The sequence below is a fragment of the Saccostrea cucullata genome, unplaced genomic scaffold (genome assembly GCF_032062105.1).
Source record: "Saccostrea cucullata isolate Sc308-1 unplaced genomic scaffold, CSIRO_AGI_Scuc_v1 ctg2293, whole genome shotgun sequence".
In the NCBI taxonomy this organism is placed as follows: Eukaryota; Metazoa; Mollusca; class Bivalvia; order Ostreida; family Ostreidae; genus Saccostrea; species Saccostrea cuccullata.
In genome coordinates, this window is record NW_026925499.1 from 24,651 (window position 1) to 49,121 (window position 24,471).

General features: G+C 34.6%; 2 protein-coding genes across 2 annotated transcripts in view; one reads left to right on the forward strand and one right to left on the reverse strand.

Moving 5' to 3' along the window:
- LOC134269018 (RING finger protein 17-like) overlaps positions 1–24,471 on the forward strand; it is a gene marked incomplete at its 5' end in the record, with an annotated part of 70,469 nt that overhangs the window by 24,386 nt on the left and 21,612 nt on the right. Inside the window, 4 exons of the mRNA XM_062751242.1 lie at positions 794–866; positions 1,446–1,635; positions 2,174–2,282; positions 2,564–2,714. Coding sequence (XP_062607226.1) covers positions 794–866; positions 1,446–1,635; positions 2,174–2,282; positions 2,564–2,714 — 523 coding nt within the window. The remainder of the gene's footprint in view (positions 1–793; positions 867–1,445; positions 1,636–2,173; positions 2,283–2,563; positions 2,715–24,471) is intronic.
- Positions 6,876–9,378, reverse strand: LOC134269027 (uncharacterized). Its single transcript, XM_062751250.1, has 2 exons — positions 9,044–9,378; positions 6,876–8,544 (listed from the first exon to the last, which is right to left on the reverse strand). The coding sequence occupies exons 1-2, from the start codon at positions 9,345–9,347 to the stop codon at positions 7,334–7,336; spliced, it is 1,515 nt and encodes a 504-aa protein (XP_062607234.1). The 5' UTR covers positions 9,348–9,378; the 3' UTR covers positions 6,876–7,333.

Below are 24,471 nucleotides of genomic sequence, written 5' to 3' on the forward strand. Positions count from 1 at the left end.
AATTTTTTTTCGACAAATTGGCAATTTGTAAATTCCTATATGTCAAGAAATTATTAGTTCCCAAGCTTAATATTTTGCAAAGGTAATGTATAGAGTTCTATTTGTACAATAAAATCAAAAATTTTAATTTCAAAGATTGGTCTTGGAAGATTTTTGGCATTATATTTGTAATACTTTTGACAATTTTTAAAAATTGGCATTGTGCCAATTTTCAAGAGTTGTCTGCCCTCTGATATGTTGCATATGATATTTGATTATGACAATATCAATTTTGAAAGAACATAGTCTAATGTTACTTAAAAGTACCTTAAAATAAATGCAAATTTGATTTTGAGTACAATGAATTAAATATGATTTTTACCATTTTGCTTAAAATTTTTAAGTGTATTTGCACTAAAATGTGCAGAAAGGAGGTGGCACGGCCTACAGCTGCCATGTTGAATGAAGGGAATTTTTTGGGGGCTTTTTTTTGAATAAAAATATTATGAAGTCTAACTACCCACCAAATTTCATTAAGATATGACAACCTTTGATTTGTACAGTTTTGCATGGTTTTCTCGCAGACTTCAGTAAAACTTGATTGTAAGAAAGTCAGCAAGACTCTTAATTTTCCTTCCTTATAATTGAGATGATAAAGGTACAAGGAACTTGATGTAAAGTCTTCTAAGGAATTTGTAAAAAGTTCTTTATAAACAAGATTTTCTAATAATAAAGTTTTAACCCAGTTTTACAGTAGAATTGACTTAAAAGTTTGTGTTTAATGATTACAGTTGATTACATCTGTCATTTCAAGGTCATTGCCAATCCCTGAGGATCAGTTGTTGGCTTCTGGGTCACAAGAAAGCTTGACAGACTGCTCCACCAGGGTGAGTGTTCAAAGACCCAATGTGCCCACGATTAGTGATGACTGTTTAATTTATCACATTAAATAAATCTTTTATGCAATGATATATGCGAACAATATGGAGTTTTAAAGGTATCTTGTGGTATTTATGAGCTTTTGATGCCTTATTGTAATAGTAAAGTAATGAAATGGTTCATTGTGTTATATGGAATTGTTCATATAGAAGTAAACAATTTCTGTGGAAAGTTGTGAACAACTGCAATAATTTTTTTTAATTTGCCTTATAAAGCCCTGAGAACCTGATAGCATATGTACATTGGATTCCAATTGAGTCTGATGTACTTCAGTAGTCTGTTCATTTTAAGGGAGGTTACTGTGTACAGGGAAGTTTTCGTCCCCGTTTTATTTTCGCTCCTTTCACCCTTGTGAAAAGTGGGTGAATTTAAAAGGGGCGAATTGAAAGAACAGAGTATAAATTCTTAAACAAAACTGCAACTTGGCGAATTTAAAACAGGGCAAAATTGTTAGCAAGTGTAAAATGGAGAAAATAACACAGGCAAAAATAACCCTATGTGCTACATGTATATTGAATTTGATTCAGAGTTCATCAATGGCGTTGGGAAGAGAGAGCACCTCTGTGTCCACAGAATCCCTACCCTCATCGGCTCTGTCCTTCACCCCAGGGGCATCTCCAAGGAAACTGTGTTCTCCAGCACCAGAAGAAAATGTCTCTGACTCATCCACAGGGGCCAGGAAAAAGTCAAGGCAGGCCTCCAGTCACAAAAAGAAATGTAGGGAACTTCTTTATACCATTTGTGATATTTAACAGATCTTAACTTTTCTAGGATTTACATGTAAATATAGAAATTAACAAGATTGTGAAATCTTGCAGAGATACATCTATTTAATCTAAACTGCAAAAATTAATCTTGTAATGATTTTGTTATTCTCTACTGTAGATTCTTAAATATACGCGTGGAATTAATTATCGCGTAATTTCGGGAGAAGCACCACACGCGAAATAAAATTACTCACCTTTATTCATATGGTGCTGAAATCCATGTAAAATCTCGAGACCAACCGTCCATTCGCGAATTATTATTCTTCCGATTTGACGTTGAAGAGCCAATTCGCGATAATAAGTACTCGCGAAAAATAAGGAATTTACAGTATTTTTGTCACAGCTAGTATAATTTAGCAAAAAAATTGCAAATAAAAGAATGAAAGAATGCATTAACAATACTAATGGATAATCAAATTACATGTTCTGAAATGAATGTAGTCAGGTAATTTTTAGTAATCTTTAAAGACAGAAAAACTCTATTCCAGCAAAAGTTCAGAAGGGCAGTGAAGAAGATCTAGATGTTGAAGTTAAAATTGGTCAGTTTACAGACCCGTCTTGCTTCTATGCTTACGTGGTGGACGACAGCTTAGATAGGTGAGGGGACTGGGTCATTGAAATTATATCAGAAATTTTGACAATGATTGACCTATTGTAGAGAAGACTTTGTTAATTTTTACAGGAAAATCTTAACTGCAATTTGAAAAGAAATATTTTATGAAAAAAATTTTGCAAGTTGTGAATAACTGCTTATGAAATGCCCTCTTTGTTTGTTAATCCCTTATGGCTTACCTTCTCCATTCCCTGGTCATTTGTGTGTGGATTTTTTGAAGAGTTGTAATACCTCGCAGTATGTTCTTGACCGTTTTTTGTAATAGGATAATGGACAATATGGAGGAAGAATATCGAGACTCTGAGCCACAGTGGATTAACTGGGATGAGGGGACGTTCTGTGCGGCGAGGAGACCGGAGGACGGGAAGTGGTACCGGGCCAGGATAGAGCAAGTCATGAACAAGAACGTCGTGGAGGTGAGTACTGGGCCAGGATAGAACAAGTCATGAACAAGTACGTCGTGGAGGTGAGTACTGGGCCAGGATAGAACAAGTCATGAACAAGTATATCGTGGAGGTGAGTACCGGGCCAGGACAGAACAAGTCATGAACAAGTATGTCGTGGAGGTGAGTACCGGGCCAGGACAGAACAAGTCATGAACAAGTATGTCGTGGAGGTGAGTACCGGGCCAGGACAGAACAGGTCATGAACAAGTACCGTATAACTGGATTTTTCTACGGGGTGCTATTTTTTGCGAAATTCTGCGATCAAATCTTAATCGCAAAAAATTCAATCGCAAAAAATACATAAATAAAATCCGGAATTTTCAGTTGCGATCATCGAAGTTCTACTTTTACAGATACCGGAAGTATATGTAAATAATGCCATTGCACGTTTTCAATCGTATTTTACAGGTAATTTACTTGATATCAACAACAATGATTGTTTTTCGATTGAATAAAACGAATTCCTAAAGATTCAATATTTATTTGTTCCTTCATTGTATTTCATGATTTATTTATATGAAACCCGAATAGCAATTGTCGGTTTGGCTATTCCGCGGCTTGATCGGGTCCTTCGAACACCAGTGTTTACCAGATTTTTCTTAATCGGTATTCTGTCCTTGAGAGAAGAATTTCTTGTGTAATATTTCCTCTACTGGGATTATATAAACTCTTTATAATCATAAAGGAAAGTTCGTAGTCTATGGGAACTTACTGAAACGAACTTCTATAAATTAATTTCAAAGAATTATCGTCTCGGTTTCAATTCAAAATAATTGTGACTTTGTTCCTAATTTACCTTGTGAATAATAACCCATTAATTATAACAACACACGGACGACCCACAGGTGTAGTGTCATCTATGTAAACACCCAATTAACAGCCCAAGGCCTTTACTGTTTCCAGGTAAGTCCAGACTGCATCAGTATTTTACGCTTGATTGGCTTGGATTACAAGTGCAATCAAAACTTCGAGAGATAGAGAGTAAAATTCAATGAAATATGTGTAAAGGGACCCAGGTTTTGGTTCGAGAGATAGAGAATTTCGAGAGATTCAAGAGATCAGGAGTAAATCTGCTTAGTTATATAGAGGAAAAAAACGGGACCGGAGGTTCACTTCGAGAGATCGGAGTTCAAGCCATCGAGAGTCACCTGTATTTTAAATTGCTTTGGTTTGTTCAATATAAAAATAAAAATAGATTTATTGTTTAAATGTCTAGTAATAAAATTCAATAAAAATAGACTTTATTGTCAAAGTGAAATCGCAAAAATTAAAATCGCAAAAAATAAATATACCTATTTCAGGATCAAATCGCAAAAATTTGCACCCGCATTAAAAACCAGTTATACGGTATGTCGTGGAGGTGAGTACCGGGCCAGGATAGAACAGGTCATGAACAAGTATATTGTGGAGGTGAGTACTGGGCCAGGACAGAACAGGTCATGAACAAGTATATTGTGGAGGTGAGTACCGGGCCAGGACAGAACAAGTCATGAACAAGAACGTCATGGAGGTGAGCACTGGGCCAGGATAGAACAGGTCATGAACAAGAACGTCTTGGAGGTGAGTACCGGGCCAGGATAGAACAAGTCATGAACAAGTATATCGTGGAGGTGAGTACCGGGCCAGGACAGAACAGGTCATGAACAAGTACCGTATTTCGGGGAATACAATACGCACTTTTTTCCTAAAATAAATTACTGTGAGAAAGGGATGCGTATTTTACATCACAATGGGATTTTGACAAGTTTTTCTTTCAGATGAAACATGGCTATCATACGTACATACCGTAGTATTACCTAGAGACATATGCAATTTCTTTTGTTTATTGCCATATTTTAAACTTCGGAAAGTTATTGTTGGAAGGTATGCTTCTTAAAAATGTCACTTTCACAACCTTTTGATACCAAAATAACATGAAAAATAAGTTAAAAGTAACTTGAACTGCATGTTGATTGTCTCCGAGGAGGCCGCCATTACCGATGTTATTTTTAGACGTTAACTCATGCTTATGTCACGTGTTTCCGTAATGATAGTGCACATGCACCTTATCTGCCAGACAAAGTAATAAATCATTTTTTAATAAAATACAATAAAATAAATATTAATATTAGGTTTAAAATAACTCATTGATAATCTGCAACAATATTTAACACCCCTCCATACGTCCCAATGAAAGGAAGCCAATGTTGTGACACACGTGCGCTGGTCAAATGATAATTACCTATCAACAGTCAACACCCCTCGAGGCAATTAATTGTCTACCGACTCCAAAGCAATGTTTTTACAGTTACAGCACTGATTATTTACTGCCATGTTAATTGTTTTGATTATTTTCTTTGTTAAAAAGGGGGTCGGTTTATGACCTTTCGTATGTGTGAGCATGTGTTGATTACGGCACTTTAAACAATTAAACACTTGTTAAATATAATTTTACCTTATCTTATACTTATCGGCCTCTTGTTTAAATAATTGAGAGTTGACAAATGAAATATTAATTATGCTAAAACTTTTAATAAAAGTGGTATCATTTAGAAAATAAGATATCCGCGAAGATTCAAAAGAGGAAAATCGTAGTCTTCTTAAAGAAATAAATACTTTGATGTTTCAATTTCGTTTCCTGTTAAAATATTGTAAGATAATTTTCAGCATGATTATCTAGAACCAAAATTAAATATGACAACTGATAAAACTTTCGACAATATCTCTTGCTTTGTTGAAATAAAATTATTTCATCTAAGAATATGGCGACGCATCATTTCAAAATCACCGTAACTATTCTTTAAAAAAACCTGTTAATACTTTAACGCAATATTATCTTGTACTTTGTTGAAATAAATGAATAAATAATTTTCTCCAGATTGCCGCGATATGGAATGTCAGGATTAAGAGAAGTTATAAAGTGTGTATTAAAAAAAAAAGTGTGTTCAGTAAATTTTTGACACTTAATCCTCGCGCCGATTTTCGTAACAAATTACCGCGATTTTCAAAGTTCAGAACATCACTTGGTAAATTTTTCTGCTGCGTATAATACATCCGAACTGCGTTTTTTTCCCCAGTTTCAGACTCAAAAAGGGGGGTGCGTATTTTACATCAATGCGTATTATACTCGGCCAAATACGGTATGTCGTGGAGGTGAGTACCAGGCCAGGACAGAACAAGTCATGAACAAGAGGAGGTGAGTGAACAGGAAATGGAACCATGTCATCCATGAGAAGTGTAGGGGCAAGAATAGATTTTTTAGTATAAAACACTCTGGACTAATTCATTTGTATAAAATCTAATTTTACTTGGCAACCAGTGCCTGTGTTTACTCACATGTTTACCTATTGTGATGAAAAATAGGGAGATTCAGACCTGAAAAGCAGTAGCACTTCGAGTGTGTTGTTTTACTCTTGGATTTATGAAGATATATTTCATGATACCCAAGCGAACCAAAACTGCTGTAGACAATTTTGTAGAAAAGTGGTAGATTTATGAATAAAATTAGTAGGCGGGAGATGGAGTAAAGAAGCGGTAGACTCCCGCTTAAATCAGTAGTGTTAACATATTTGGTGTTATTAAAAGCTCAAGTAATATTAAATACTGTAGATCACTCAATTTTCGTGACACCTTATTTCAGCAATATAGCATTTAAACTCTTAATAAGCAAGTAAAAGTTTTCTAAATTGTGGTATCAGCTCTTTATAATCAAATGATATTTTGTGAGTTCACCATCTTACATAATTATGAAAGAAGTTCTCGCAAAAAAAGTAATTTACAGTACTAGCATTTTATGGATCCTCAACATTAACCTTGAGAAGGTCAATTATTAAGATGAAAAAAATTATAAATATTGGTTCTATAAAATCTATCATAAATGAAAAATTGGACGCAAACCCCCCAAAGTCGGATCTCTTTAATGTTAATTACCATTGCTGTTTCTCACAAAAAGAAACAGGATAGGAGAACTAAACTTTGATTCTTCCTCATGTTCCTTGGCTTAAATGTTATAAACAGGTAAACGATGTGCATTGGCGTCACTATTACTTTTGTTTGACAAATGTGAATAAAATATGCAATGTTAGTCTAGATAGAAAATTTTCCTAAGAATATATTGGATACACCCTTTAAAGTATTCAAGTAAGAGAAAAGGGAAGCTAAGATATTTTTATTGTATTTAGTTTAATCACAGAGTTTCCAGCTCTTAAAATATGCAACACCTTAAGTTTCAGCATGTTCAGATTTATCAGAAAAAATTACATTTGACATCAAGACATCATGTTGAAATCTGCATGCATAATAAGCAAAATGTTTAACCTAAAACTAAAAAGTAAAAGTTTAAACTAAAACTGGACTTTAACAGTATGGTGAAATGTTGAAAATGTTAAATCTTAACTAAAAGTTTCCAATTGTACCTCTGCCTTGCTACCTGCAGACAGAGTAAACAATAGTCAAAATCCCCAATACCCTTCACAACCAGAATCTTTCAAATCAGTGCACGGAAAATCACATATTCAGTGGATAATTCTGATTTTGGCATATTCCATAAACTGAATAATACTGATTTTGCTATTCCATATACTGGATAATACTTCATAATGCTGATTTCGTTATTCCATATACTGGATAATGCTGATTTTTCCGTTGGAATGTCCAATCCACAGTTTGCCATCAGGGAAGGCTTCAATAGCATGGGGTGTATAGCTACACTTGTGAAGGATGCATTTGGCTTTTCCCGATATCTTAAACATTTGAATGTTCCTGCTGTATCGGTCGCTCACAACGATGTTTCCTAGGACATCAAAGGCCACATCCCAGGGACTAAATGTGTCTTCATCTTCCGTCTGCGAATGCCTGAAGATCACCTCTCCATCCTTGCTGAGGACTACTAGCTCTCCAGTGAAATCCCCCGTCCAGTTAATGACTGCGATGTCCCCTGTCTGTTCATTTTCAGCGATGCGATAGGGGTAGCTGAAAATGTTGGACGACGTCTGCCGACCAAAGAAAGACTTTTTGGTCTGGTACTGAATTGTCTGTAGTTCCTGGCCGTCGAAGGAGAATCTTTTCAGGAGTCGGGTGTTTTGAGCTGTGGTGGTAGAGTATTTCAAACTGTCTACTAATCCAACAAGAAAGTTACCACTTGTTCTGTTCACATATATGCTGATGGGCAACAAACCCTCCGGAAAGTCTATCAGTGTTGCTGATTCACCCTCCGAGTTTAAGTTTTGAACACAGTGCATTTTCGGGTCAACTGTCATTAACATGCCACTTTTGGTTGTGGCAAAATCATGGCATGTCGGTTTCAAGGGCATTGTCTTGAGCAGTTTCCCTTGCTTGTTGTACATTTTAAGTTCATCCTCTCTAAAACCTTTAACCCAAGCCTCTGTGTTGCTGACTTGGCAGATTTTGGAGATGAAAATGTCAGATTCACAAGGTGTCAATGTCGAGTCAATCCTGACGTAACTCATCAGTTTGAGTGAAGACGCAAGGTCCGAATAAAAGTCCCCCACCATTGACTGCAACTTCTCGACACTCTCTTCCCCGCCAACGAAGCGCGGAGTAGCCACGTGGAAAATCAGATGATCCTCGGACATTTTCATTAAAAGCTTGGCGCATTCTTTTTCTAACTGAATGATCTCCAGGTGAGAGCTGTGTTTGAGCCTGTCCTCAACGCTTTCGAGAAATGAGTTCCCTTTTGCAATGAGGTCTTCCGTTACCTCTTGTGTACCGCTGAGTTGCCTGGCTGTGTCTTTTCGTTGATTTTCTGCATTAGCTATGAGGCTGGATATTATGTTGTCTAGTTTGCTGCGGATGCTCTCACCTGCAAGATTCAGAGATTTTATTGGAACATAATTTTTCCATAAGTTATCTTAGAAAGATGTTTTGCAATTTTAATTCTAACAGATTATTCAGGCATGCTTTATAAAATTAATATGTCTTAATGCATTTTAAAACTACAGTACATTATGATTCTGAAATTTCAAAACAATATTTGGACCTAAAATATATTCATCTTGTAAAAGTTTTATGCCCCCCCCCTCCCCCCTCAATATAAATGCCAAAAATTTACCATGTTAACCATTAACGTTTGCTTTGTGCACTAGCTGAGTTAAATATTGATAACAAAATTGAATGCATGATTCATATAATTTCCCCCTCCTCTTCCATGTTTACGAAATACAAATTAATGAAGCCAGGTGGCCCACTGCTAGGCACTCCTACACATCTATTCTAAATATATCCATGAAACCAAATTAGCCAACAACAAAAAATGGTATTGGGGAAAACCAGATGAACTGATGAATATAAAGTTGTAGTACCTTTTTGTGTGATGCTGGCTATGACAGCCTCGGTATCTCTCTGGTTTTTGTCGTCCTGTATGGAGAGTTCAGCCACCCTCTGTTGTAACACTGGGATCCTCTTCTTTATCTCCAGCATGTGCCCCTGTAGGGAGCCCCTCTTCTCCTCTACCTTGGCCTCGAGGTCTGTAAACGTGTGTCCATTGTGGTGTCCCATCATACACTTGACACACACCACTTCATCACAAGTGTCACACAAGCCCTGGATTGATTCTGTGTGCTTCTTACATTTCCCTCCAATATTGCTCTCCATAACTGCTGCCATGTTTCTTGTCTGTGGGAAATTCAATGCTGCATGTGATGTAAACAAACGTACAGCGCTGTCCAAAAGTTGATATGCATGTAGTGTAGTGATACATGTATAACATCATTTTCTTGTAAAGGGTTGTACAAAAGTGTATATGCAAGGTTGTGTCTATGCAAAAATGCACACTATGAATTTTAATTGAATGGTTTAAGAAGTATTTATAGGTAATTATTAATTAATAATTTTATCATTAATTAAACAAACAGCTCTTTAACATAAAAAAGAAATAATTTATGTTTGTGTGGAGTTTGGATAACTGAGGATTCTTCGAAAGAATAAAACTTAATGATTAATGAAGAGGAAACGTTCTCAAGTCCTTGAGAGAAAAAGAAAGATTCTTTTTTTTTTAATTCTTTGTTACCTGATTTCAATTTTTATTTTTTAAATTGGAAATTTGAGGTTCAACTTTACTTACATTAGTAAGAGCAGTACAGGGGTACAGATAAAAAGCATTCATTCATTTGATTTTTTTGGGGAGAGAAGGTAGGATTGGAGAGTGGTTCTCCTCTTTGAACATGTTGTAGATTAAACTAGATTTTGACATAGATCACATTTAATTGATTAAAGCTCAATAAAATTTCTTACTTGACCTAAAAATGAAATAAAATAAAATGAAAAATCATAGTTTTTAGCTCTACTGGTCAGAGACCAGAAGAGCTTATGCGATAGTAATGCGTCCGTCGTCCGTCCGTCTGTCTGTCTGTCCGTGTTTACGAGAGTGCATTTATTGGGTATTTTTCATGCCAAGATTGTACTTATTGGGTACTTTTTGCTTATTGGGTATACCCAATAAGAAGTGTCGCTGAATATGCTTAAAACACCCTAATTGGGTATTTGCAGGTTAGTACCCAACAAAACTTGGACACGACGATTTGTCCAAAAAAGTGTCCAAAAAAGTTGCTTTCACGGACGCACCGTGTTTTGTTGTTTCAGTTTTACATTCGGAACTCTAAATTCCCGAGAGTTCCGAAAATCAACTTCCGTTGATCCTGATCATGACAACGTTTGTTTTCATGGAAAAAAAATATGGCGACTAAGAAACACTTAATGTCAACAAGATTTTCTGATTGACAAGAGAAAAGGTAAGTTTATTCGATTAATGTTTATCTATTGCTGGGTTCTTGTTTAAGGAAAATAGATTTTAATGTAATTTTGAAAACAATTGTGCACAAAATTAAAATAGATATATCGGAACACTTAATCCTAAGTTGCACTTGTTTGTATTTTGAATTTTCTCTGTCTTTTTAACTCTCTTGAGGGCGAGAAGTATTTAGTAAATGATCGTATATTGTTAGATAATCTTTAATAAATCGAAAGTGTTTATTATTTAATTTTATATCGTAACCAACTAAGTATGTTCTGACAATGTATATTGGAAAGGGAAATGAAAATTTTAACAATCGTGTGTTCATAAATCAGCTGTAAATTATCGGTTCATGTGGACAGTATTACAATCGCAAAGTGAGCTGAGATGATGATAAATGGGATAATTGACAACAACTAAATAATTGTATGTAAGTTTATCTCATCTGATATGTAACTTAAGAGATTCATTGTATTACTGAAAAACTTACAGTCAGAACAGTGCTTCTTTCTGTCTTTGATTTTGACTGAGTGTCTGCTTTATTTTGATTTTTTTTTTAATTATTGTTTTTGTCATTTGTTTTAATTAATTTAAAACAATACTGAAATTGATATAGGGCTACTATAACTATTTCACATGATGGGTGTGTAATTAGCATCGCGCTACACCCGGGGCTTCCATTTTTGAGGATGGGGCTAGTGGTTTTCTGCACTGAGGAATCCCCTTTGGCTATTAAGAATTTTAAAATACACATGTAATGCATGAAAAGCACCACCGGTATTTTCACTCTTTTTTGCTATTAAATTCCCTAATATGGAAATATTCCAGACAGCATGCTCATATTATCCATAAATCTCCACAACTGCATCCATTTTGCAGTACTACAAGACTGATTTACTTAAAAACGATCTTTTATTTCCTAATTTGAATTCCCCCCTTTCCTTCGTTTAATATAGCAATATTTGCTTGTACATATATGCCTCACAGATATCTCATTATTAAATTATATACATTTACTCAATCAGCTTAATGATAAGTGTCATGCAATTATGTAGCGTTTTTTAAAAGCCATATATGGCCTAACTGATCAAAAAATATATTATTGAAAAATACAAAATTAAGTAAAGAAATATAGTTAATACATTTAGATTAAAGCTTTTCATACAATTCGGAGCACGGAGAACACCTCGTTTTATCTAATAATACGCTTTTATCTTTTCTGTAATGTGTTATTCAAATCTTTTGTATTTTCTTCCAAGTCGGAGAAAATTCCGAGAATCCAAATTAAATTTTGATATCTTTATAACGCAATTGACTTAGATTTTGTAATTTACGGAAAATTTCTATCTTTATCATGTTTATATAAAGTAATGATACAAATAATAAGTTCTTATAATTTTAGTCTAATAATTTTCATTGTACATACGCCATATATGGCTTTAAATGATTCAAGATAAAAACAAAATGATTTTTGCTTCGTTTTAATTAGACGAACTAGTGAATGACCAGAAAAGGAATATTTAAAATCTTTTTTTCATTTTTTTAAATCATTAATTTATATATGATTAAATTTTACCAGCGAAAATTAAATTAAACTTTAATTTTAAAGAGAATCATCTGTAGTTAATACCCTGGGGTCCGTTTCATCAAAGGTCGTACGCCCAGTCGTAGCGCTACGCCGGCGTAAAGTCGGGACTAGCACGAATATTTGCATTTCATTAAAGAGCGTATCGTTACGCCTGACTAAATTTAGGCCAAAATTTTACGTCTACTCATGGGTAGGCGTAAGTTAGGGCGTAAAGTTAAAATAAGGCCTTTCTATTAATTTTAGCGAGTTCTAAAGAAAAAGTAAGGTTCTAAGAAGAATTTAAAATACAAACAATGCATTATTTAATTATACATATTATGAAGAGGGGGAGGGGGGGGGGGGGGTGTTGTTACAACTACTTGGGGACGTAGTTGATTTGAGTAATAACGTACTCAAATAATATTTTGATAAATTTCTGCTGAGAAGAAAAGATTGTTTTATTAGAGATTTCTTACGTTTTGACAATGCATTCATACACATTTGATTGTGGTATTGTATGTCTAAGGTATTGTAAATCAATTTACATATATAACTGTATTTCTACACCCCGCTTGAAAAGCGGGACGGTACATGTATATGTACATGTATATACTATTTAGTAATCGGGATGTCCGTCCGTCCATCTGTTACGCTTTGGGGGTACCCATCTCTATCCGCAACTCCTTTCATATCACTGATTGAAATTTGGTGAATTTTTCACAGAATCTTTATTATATATTGCCATTGTGCCTTATTGTACTTTTCACAAAATCTTTATTATATATTGCCATTGTGCACCTCTAATTTTACTTTTTGATCCGTCACGTATTTTGGGTTTCCCACAGCAAAACATGGACACTGCCATTATATTTATACGGAAGGCGGGGGGATATCTTTTATTGAACTCATTGCTTACGGTACCTCTAGTTTCTTTTTCATTTACTAAAAAGAGACCCATTAAAATTGTCTATTTTGAAAAATATTTTCCAACAGCATATTTTCTGAAAAAACAAAAATTCAAAAAAAAAAAAAAAAAAAAAAAAAAATCGGTTTCAAAAGCATGAATATCATCTTTCATGTAATTTTCTACATTTAAGAAAAAAATTCAAAAAAATAACCCATCTTAAAACCAAATAGTTTTTGTCATGTTTGAAGACTCCATTTCTTATTAACTTCTCGTCCACATGCGTGGATCCAGAGGGGGTCGGAGAGAGGGTTCAGAATCTCCCGAATTTGCAGATTAATTAACATTGAATGTACAACAGTGTATTATTTAAAATTGGAATTATTCTGATCATTGGAATTTGGGGTTTTCAAGAAAAAATCCCTTAGTTAGACTAACTTAGACAACTAACAAGAATTTCCATTGCATTTTGTGTTAGTATTTGACTAACTTAGTTAACTAACAGGAATTTCTATTGCAAATTGTCTTAGTATTTGACTAACTTAGTTAACTAACAATATTTCTAATAAAATTTGGCTTAGTTTTAGAATGTAAGTTTTTTTTTCTATTTATTTTATAATTATTTTGTGTTAATTTATTTTATTTGTTTCTGGAATGTTGTTTGTGCTGGTGTTCTTTTTTTTTTTCTTTGCATGCATTTTATTTTTTGGACTTAGCCTAAAATCAAGGCTTAGTCAGATTTTTGTCAGTATCAGCAGGGTTAGTTAGCGCACGCGTAAAATGGGGTTAGTCATGCCAAGCACAACTAACCCCCTACTGCGCCTGTGCCGCTACTTTCTAATCGTAGATTATGATAAAAAACGTTCAAATTAACATCCCATCGTGAATAATGTTCAGTAAATACTCTCAAAAGATTCCAGAATCCTCACCAGCTTGCGTAAATTTCGTAACTCGTAATGTATTTCACACTCAAACGCCGAGGAAGGTCGGGTCATTTCGTTGTCTCCAATTTTTCACTAACCTTGCAGTTTCATTCAAAAAATCCCATCCTTCGCGTCAACATTGCCAAGAAAATGCTGTAGTAAATAAAAATATGTTAACAATAGGAAAATATGCTTTGAAACGCGGAGAAACACGAAGATATGTAGCCTCCTTCGATCTAAACACAGCCAGTGCAGACACAGCTCGGCGTCACTTCCGCTGTGACGTCAGATTCATTCGTATTCAATCGTAGCTACTCGGTTATTTCCGAAATCCTCTTCGGGTCTTGTTCTCCTATACGGAAAAGGACGAGTTTAATCCGACCGCCCCTCCACTATGTAAAAGGAATATTGGGGTTTCATTTGTAATATACTTTGGACAGTGTTATGAATTATTTTAGAAAATGTTAATTAATAAATATACATAAAGACTTGTGACGAGAGTACCTCGAAACACGTATATATTAGATTTAATTAACGTTCCTTTCTTTTGCAGCTTGCGTTACATCACAGGTATATAACTCTGTCTCTCTTTTTCACAAAACTGTTTGTTCGTTTTAATGTTGAATTTAGTTTCTTTTCTCTGGTGAAGGTAGTTTATGTTCAGATTGTAATAATAATTCTAAAAAACATATTTTGATATAGGAATAAAAATCTGGTAGTGTGGGGAGACACCCCTTTATGATAGTGGACACATATAACAGAATGTTTACGATACTACAATGTTTCAGTGCTTAAATGAAACGAAAAAGATTGAAGATCTAAGGTCCGCTTATATCATTTCACTGTCAGTTAAGAGACGCATTTTAGGGTGCAAATCTTGAGTTTTGGGAGAAAAAATGACGTATTATTGCATTGTTACGTCATAGAACATGTAGAGCTCTACAAAAGGCAAAGGAGTGAGCTTGCTGACCTGTTACATATGTATGCAAAACAACAGGATAATATTTAACCGGCACTTGAAATGTGGAAGGGCATATAGTAATTGGGGTATCTGTCTATTACGCTTTACGGTACCCATATCTTATCCTCTACTCCTCATTTACCATGGTCCGAATTAAATAGCTGATAACCCCCCCCCCCCCCGTCCCTGCATTGTGTAAAATGTTGAGGTTTCATTTGTATATTACTTTGCGTTGTCCAATTTTATGAAATATTAATTAAATAGATATACATAGACTTATGATTAGATTACCTCCAAACACGTACATATTAATTTTTATGCACAAATAAATAACACCTTTCTTTTGCAGCTTACATCACAGGTATATCTGTCGATCTAAGTGTTCACCGTGTTCACTCCCAATCGTTTGTTTATTAGGCATTTCGTTTTCTATTTTTTAAGTTGAGTTTTAGTTTGTCCGGGTGATGGTTGTTTTCAATTAGATGAAACACACTAATTCAACAGTTCTGTCTTAAAAAAGCGCTAAAAATCGTAACATTTAAAAAATAATGATCCTGTACCATTTGCACCTTCTTTTTATTTACATGTATATGAGGCTAGCTGCAGAACTGTAGCTCTCTATTTTATCTGTGCGAATTTTCTCAAGCAGAGAGCTACAGTTCTGCAGCTAATATGGGGAACAATTAATTTATAGTCTATATCCTGAATTTAGGGGGGGGGGGAGGTTGATGATTAACTTAACAAAATTGTTACACTTCGAACTATGCTTCTTTCAACGGTGATTATATTTTTATAAAAAAAATATTTGGGGAAAGACTAAAAAGGATTTATTCTATAAATGGTACTTTTAAACTCCGTACCTCTGCATTGTTATCGACATTATGTATAGGTCTTATACTTTTTTTTAATACAGCGTTTATTGCATTCTTTTTATTATTTTAATTCTCTCTTTAAAGAATGCCCATGTTTTTATTTTAATTTGACAGCGGAGAAAGTGAATCTCAGGTGATTGCCTAAATATGAATAATCAACATGCATGGGGAGGATCCAGCAATTTTTGAAAGGGTTTAGATCGGTGCCCCCAGCACTCATGCATAGAATCACATCACGGCCAATTCAAGTCCGTACAAACAAAAAAAAACAACCAAAAAACTATGCAGCACACTTTTAAATCCCTTTGGCGGGGTGTGGGGGTGGGTGGGTAGATGGGGCTTTCTGTTATTTTTCTGTTCGCGGTACATTACTTTCAAATGTTCGAATCTGCGTATTTTCCGGCAACAAAAAATGTGGAGGGAACTTCCAAATAAAATATTGATTAAAACCACAGCAAGAGATTATTCTCAGAAAAAGTGAGCCCCCTCCATCTGCATAGTACGGGAACATCTTAAGGAGGCTCATTACACCACTTTTTGATGACGTACTACACAAAAAAATAAACCTCCATTGTTTCGACCGAATTACTTTGGGGTCGAATCGTATGGGTACCTCACTTATATGACCCTGACCTTTAAAACGCTTTAAAAATAGATGAAACATGCGGTGTTATAAACAGTGAAAACAAAGTAACGGATTCATTTTACATACACCAAGAGGGATTACTTTTTAGCAGAAACAAAAGAAAACAACAGCCAAATCTTCGCCAAACAAGTAATGCACTTGCACAATTTACTGTGTTGGTGTTATTTTGTACATTTGCTTTATTGATTTAAATATATATTATGGAAGTTTAAAGCTTTATTTTGAAATTTAGATGTAATGTTCAAACGTTCCTTTGTGTTTTGAGTCTTGGGTAATTAGGAAAGATAACTCTTGAAAAAGGACATTTTATACCAAATATTTTCGAAATTGGAATTTTCATTTCGTTAAAACATTTTTCTTTCAATTTGTCACAAGCAATTCATTGAAATACATTCCTTGTCTCTTCAGAACTCATTTTTAAAATATTTTATGCGCAGATTAAAAAGATAATGACATTTATTGTTTTTTAGAAGAAAACTATTTTTTCTAATAAAATTAATATTAGGTATTATGAAGTATTTTCATTGTTTGTACTTGTCTAAAGAAGATGTCCATCATTTGACACTGAAAGTTCTGAAATTCTGGGAATAATAAACTTGAAATAAAACATTTCACTAAAATAAAAAGAAATTTAAAAAATTCTCTAAAAAATATTTACGATATCAATATCTCCATTTGGATATTTGGCATCTACATGATAAGTGGTGCTGTCATGAAATCTAAAATAAACGGTGGATGTAATGAGCCACCTTAAACTTTTCTCTTCATTGATTAAAAAATATTTTATGCATACTTCTAAAAGTAAGTTACTTCTGGAAATGGTCCAAAAATGGTATATATATATATATATATATTCTGGATTACTTGTGGATGCTCGGAGCCCTTAGCCGGGGTTGTGAATGTACACGACGGAATTTAGAGCAAATCCGTGATAATCTACAGACCTAGCGAGCAGAAAGGACAGAGATTTTTCATATTTTCAAATTATTAGACGTATTTATGTAAATATCCATTTTATAGAAAAAAATATGACTCTCTCTGTATCTCTCTCTCTGTCTCTCTATGTGTGTTTACAAAAATAAAGGGGGGTCCAACCCCCGGACCCCCCCCCCCCCCTTCTGCATCCGTCAATGATCAAGGCCTTCTTGTATACATGACGAGATTTTTTCCAACATACATGTATTCTCATTATTTTTGTTTTTTGAAATGACCAACCAATATTGATATTTTCTAACTTTAAATATACGAGCAAAGCAGATAGGGAATAGTCGTTGACTTAAGCTTCTTGGGTCAGATAGGGTATAGTCGTTGACTTCTTGGGTCAGAACCCCAAGGAATTTGCAGAGTTTTAAAATGAATATTTTAAACCAAGTACATGTATTGTTGACTTCCAGAGCTTCATATATCTATGAAATATAAATCTTTATTCCAACTTAACACAAATTGATGTTTTCTATATATAAAAAAGGGGGTGGCGTTCACTTTTACTTGATTTAGCCTATACATTCAATAACTTCAAATTCAAGGAGTGGTTTTACTAAACCTGGACAAAGTATTTACCCTTTGCACGGTTGCCGTGCGCAGAACAAGGTATTTTCCACATGTGGAAGGGGGTATCCAAAACTGTTCATCCTATTATAAAATAAAGTACAATAGACCTTATAGTATATTGGGGGGGGGGATAAAAGGGGCTGACGTACATGTATTAATCTGACTATTTGCCTTAATTTCATATATCTCTTCATAAATATCTTGCAAAGCTTCAAAATTATCTGACATTACAATCTATAGGGGTTGAGTTTCCCGAGATGACGAAAAGGGTATTCGCCTAGAATATTTTTTTCACACTGTAAATTAAATAATCCTCAAAATTAACAGAGAAGGGGGCGGAACCGTGCACTCCACTAGATCTATATCCGCGTATATGGGTACATTTCTTCTTTACGAGAATAAGCGAATAATCTTGTTTATAAATACCAAACACTTTGTACCTGTACAAATTGTACCGGTACTAAATCTTTCTATATAAATTATTATTAGGACACCAAATTAATCATATATATAGTACCATTCTTCAGTATCCAGAGATTTGTTCAAGCTAAGCCACTAGCACCTGGCGTTACTTATTTTTCTTATATATAAAAAAAACCCATACCTATTATATATCATTAGGTACGGGGTTTATTATTTATAAAGGAAAAAATAAGGACTGTGTATTAGATATGATTTTTTTTACTATATTTTTTATATAAGGAAAATAAGTAACGTCAGGTACATATGTGGGTAAGCCTCGACTTGTAGCTATTCTCCTGTAAGCATCAGTAGTATAGTGTACATCTACAATTGGTCCTGAATAATATACTAGAAGAAGAAAAAATCCCCACACAGACTTTAAGGGGATTTTTTAAGAAGATGGATATCGAGGAAGAAAAGATTATTTTATCAATTAATTAATTTTATTACGTCTACAGTACAGGGGTGTTGAGGAATCCACAAATATCTGAAACGGGGATTTAATGAATATCATATATGTGCAAAACAGAACAAACTGATTGTAAAGTATAAAGTGAAATTAGTGGGAAAATCCCATATTTTCAAGAAAATTCAGATTGTGGATTTTATTCGCTCAGTGGCTCATACCGCTCCTGGATCAGAAACCCTTAACTTGGGAAAATGTGGCTCATATTAAGGATATCGAATACTAGCCGTTCATAATGTTTCAATTAACATTTTTCCAATCATCCATATTTTACCACGACATGTACGGCATCGGATATTTCCAGTTCCGTTTTCCGTACCCAATTCTTGATCTTAAAAATGGTTTTGATCATGACTAACTAAACTCAGACTTAATAATCACCAATGAATAAATAAATATGAAAAATTAATGTATTCTGTTTCTAGTTTAAAATTTATATTTTAAGTGATTTAACATGGAAGTATTGTTTCCGTTTATTTTGAATTTTTCGAGTGGAAGTAAATACAAAATATACTTTATGACACCATTGTTAAACTCATTTGCTCCAGAATATATTTATATATTTATTTAAGACCCCCCCCCCCCTCCCCATCAAAGATCCTTCAACTAGAAGTAAACGAGTTCGTATATGCACGCATCTTAACAATCATTTTGTCTGTCTGTCCGTCCGTCAATCTGTCCGATTTTTAGACATAATTATTACTAGTATGGTGGTATGTATATACGCTTTTCAGAGAATCCATTTTGTGTTGATCAGTTCATTATAGAGGCTTCTGTTTAGAGAATATTTAATCGTCCATCGAAGCTTTTTGAAGTCAATACACACGTGAAGATCGACTACTGCTCATGAACATGTTGAAGTCGCCTGGCTGATCCTCTGGCTTCCATGTTTTAAAATATTTGACGCCTCTTATTTCTTTGCTGCATCTCCATTCGTAAAACTGTGACTGCCCAGGAGTACCAGCACTCTACTAACCAATCTCTCACCAGAGGGCGTTTTACGCTCCGTTCCACCACATGTGTAAGCGGAGCGCGCCCTCTGGTGAGAGATTGTTTACTAAATAGTGATTCCTTAAATAGAACGTGTTATCGACTTAAACATATTTATTTCTCCATTGATCACAAATATAAATTTATTAATTGGACAATCTTAGCATTTTTTTCTATAGTTTAGCAATCAGTACCAATACCTATCCATCAATATTTTGTGGTTTTTGACTAGTTTGGAGGAAGAATATGGAGGGATAAGTACGATGGTCAGAATGATAACTCAGTATTTACACCTTTTGATAGTCCGAAGAATCTTACGTTTTCCTGACTTTTTACGAATTTGCTATTTTACATGCCAGGAAAACGTCAGAACCGGCGCCATTACGAAAACTGGGAAATCGCCGCCTCCAAGCGGAGGCGGCATTCTCGAGTTGATTTTAGATACTTGCGAACCGAATTAAATTTCAAAGTCACAAGGTAACAATAGTACAATAAATAAAGTACTCACCAATATAGTTTTTATTGTTCATTTATAAAACATACAATCCGTTGAAAAGATTTTATCACACTGTCGAGATTTGTCATCATTTCGTGCATTTTAATATCTTGCAACTCCTTTGACGAAATGTATAGAGATATTTTCTTCACATTGATATTGGTGAGTGCTAAAGGCAATTTTTTTTTATATAAATTCTGAATTCGACATTTAGTTCGGTTTGCAAGTATCAAAAAATGAACTGCGGTTGGAGACGACTAAATTTCCAGTTTTCGTAATGGCGCCGATTCTGACGTTTTCCTGGCACGTAAGATATCAAAATCGTCAAAAATCCTGTAAAACGTCAGGTATTTCGGACTAACCTTTTGACTACAATTTTGTTTAAATGTTCAAAGGCAATTCTATTTTCATACATGTATAGAGAAGAATCCTCAAGAATTTTACTCCAATATACACCTAGCTGTTCCAATTTTAATGCATGTAAGTATGAGCGCGTCATAAAATGGTGACAGTGTGTTCAACATTTTACTAAGAATGCTAGAGATAACGAAAATTGTCATATGATGCTCAGTCTTTTTCTTTTTTTCTAACAATTTAAGTAATTCAGTTTATTGGTATCTGCAACATATTGTCATATTTTGTTATTTCAGATACTAGTATTTTGGAAGAGCGGGAAATGGGAAATGTCCTAAGATTGAACTTAATTCAATGCTGTTTTTTTAAACGCTACCATTTACATGTAAACTGCACTGTGTCTGTTGAAGGTTGGAAGGGTGTGTGTAAGAGAGAGGGTGGAACTACGCCCAAATGTTCAATGCATAATAATATATATCTTTGCAGAAAAGGGGGTGGGGGTGGGTGAGGGAGGCTAAGCCAACCCACCTTAAAAAGAAATGGAAGGGGGGGGTCCTGCCTCGAAGTGCCTGTGGTTTTATCACAGTTTTATTCATACACTGACAGCAATATTATCAGTCGTTGTACACTTTACTTTTGGCAGCACTCGAACAATTATTTTATAAAATACAAGGAAGGACGGCTCGTTCTTGCTTTTGAAGGAAACGATCAACATTGTGACTAAAAATGAAGGTGTCAATATAATCATACAATCGGATAGAAGTTTTACATGACTTTAAAGCTCAAGAGATGCTGGGATAGAGGGGGGTGGTGTCAAGCAGGGGTCATTCAACTGACATGCACAAAGGAATTCATTTTTATATGTTTTCAGAACTTGAAATCCTTCGGCCCAATTACAAATGACCTTGATATGTATTGAAGGACTACTCAAGAAAAATATGCTTCGTCTTATTCAAGTCTTATTTTGAATTCATAAACTGTGTGAACACATCCATGTAGAGCTATACTGATACGCAACAAGCAGTAATCTACAAATGTTTGAATTTCTTATCTAATGATTTTCAAGAATGTATACAGTAAGGTAAAACTCACTTTTCAAAGCATCAGATATTTGAAAAAAATGTTACAATATTTTTTTTTTACTTTAGAAAGAATCATTTGACTGTTAAAAGACCTCTCCCAGCCATTCAATCTAAACGTGCAAAACTGCCCTACACAACAATTGCAGATTAATTTCTACGTTCATCAATATTGAGATCTGAGCGAAAAAATTATACTTTGTCACTTTTAGATGCCTGTTTTAGAGTTTTTCATATGTTTGGGTCGAATTTTCTCTAACCTAGCGCAATGGAGAGTGTAACCATTGGACTTTCGGTCCAAGGACTGTAATTTAATGCATAGGATACTTAAAAGTCTGCCTGACAATTTGGTTCGAGGGTCGACAAAACCCATTTTGCCGTCAAACGCGGTCAATAAATGTTTTGTTATACTTTTCATTGATTTTATTTATTTTTTTTTTTGACTTACATGCATTTTGTACTGACTTCCGTGCATGTGTTGTTACTGTTGAACATCAACGAATGAAAATGAGATTATACACCGCCCATCCTGTGACATAAGCGGTCTAACATCTCATCGAACGGTCCAACATCTCACTCGGCGTCCAACATCATTTTTTTATGCCTGCTCAGCAAAACATTAGAAATGTTAGAGTTTTTTTTTCGAATAGATTTTGTAGGAAAAAAATTATAAAGGTATAACAATAGAAGTTAATGTTGATTATGCTATAGTCGTTATTGACTAATTGACAAAAGAATTTTCTAACCAAATATGAGGGATTGGTGTTTACTGGGAATTGGGGAGGGGGATGTACAAGGTATTACATGCATATGTTATCACAGAACACTGAATTTGAAACATTTTTATTCATTTAAAAAAAAGACACTGACATAATGTATCATGGCTGCGGTGTTTTACTTTTGAAGTAATTTAAAAAAAAAAGACACTGACATTATTTGTCATGGCTGCGGTGTTTTACATTTGAAGTAAAGTGTATAATAACTGCATGGATATACAAGCGATGGGCGGAGCCAGGAAAACATGTGCCGTGTAAATAGATTATTAAACACCAAGGCAAAATTACATGTATATTAAATCTGAATTACAGTATGAAATGGGCTTTGTTATGTACAAAGACAAAATTTCTGCAAGTGAAATATAAGTCTTTAACAAATTACAGTGCGTAGTACAAACTACGAAATGCTTTTACGGAACCCTGCAAATATTCGACCAATCGCAACGAGAAATCAAGTTTTTGACATGAATTCCACACAGAAATATATCAAAATATCACACCTATTGTAATATAGCATTTTAGCAGAATAATCCATCTTTGCTGTGTTCTTTGCTCAACTAGAATAAAGTGCAGCTGTACTTCATCCACAGGTTTAGAGTTATCGACCCTGATACAGATTTGTCGTGAATGTCACAGCTCTCGAATATGTGAAATGATCAACGGGTATCTTTTTTCTTGATTTTCGAACAGCACCTGAATTTCGAATTTTTCTTCTGTAATATTCACAGGTTTTTTGTGAATTTCTTTACAATCCGTGTTTATATTAAGCTGGACTTCTGAAATCCGACGTCCTTTCTCATGAACACACATACGTAAAATGTGTATATTTAAAATACTGTAAGGAAGGAGATATTATCCATGCGGTCACTTGAATGACAAAAACTATGTGACATGAGGTTTTATTGAACATGATACAAGAAAGTTATTGAATTTTTTATTTGAATGTTTATTATGGATTGGGTTTATGATTGGGATGATTTATATTGACGAATGGCATAGACTCGTGTTTCGCACTCGTCATCACATGTGCCTGGGGACGTGACGCCCCCCCCCCCCATCTTCCGTGTTCCGTACTTCAAGGGTTCTTTGACTGTTCTGATTAACACATTCTTCTGTGACATATTCACAAAGCATTACTACTAAAAAATCCAAAACAAAACCTTTATCAAAAATCCGTACCCTCTTATTCTAAAACAGAAAGGCTAGTTTTAGCTTAAATTTTGGAATTTAATTGTAGTATCGTAAACATTCTGTTATATGTGTCCACTATCATAAAGGGGTGTCTCCCCACATTACCAGATTTTTATTCCTATATCAAAATATGTTTTTTAGAATTATTATTACATCTGAACATAAACTACCTTCACCAAGAAAAAACTAAATTCAACATTAAAACGAACAAATAGTTGTGTGAACAATTAGAGAGACAGGGTTATATACCTGTCAGCCTACCTGTGATGTAACGTTAAGCTGCAAAAGAAAGGTACGTTAATATTGTGGATTAAATCTAATATATACGTGTTTCGAAGTAACCTCGTCACAAAACTTTATGTATATTTATTGATTAACATTTTCTAAAATATTGGATAACACTGTCCAAAGAATAATACAAATGAAACCCATTACATAGTGGAGGGGCGGTCGGATCAAACTCGTCCTTTTCCGTATAGAAGAACAAGACCCGAAGAGGATTTCGGAAATAACCGAGTAGCTACGATTGAATACGAATGAATCTGACGTCACAGCGGAAGTGACGCCGAGCTGTGTCTGCACTGGCTGTGTTTAGATCGAAGGAGGCTACATATCTTCGTGTTTCTCCGCGTTTCAAAGCATATTTTCCTATTGTTAACATATTTTTATTTACTACAGCATTTTCTTGGCAATGTTGACGCGAAGGATGGGATTTTTTGAATGAAACTGCAAGGTTAGTGAAAAATTGGAGACAACGAAA

Coding starts and splice junctions, on each gene's coding strand:
- LOC134269027 (XM_062751250.1), bottom strand. CDS start 9,347: ATGGCAGCAGTTATGGAGAGCAATATTGGAGGGAAATGTAAGAAGCAC. Junction 8,545..9,043: donor AGCCAGCATCACACAAAAAG/GTACTACAACTT, acceptor TGAATCTTGCAG/GTGAGAGCATCCGCAGCAAA.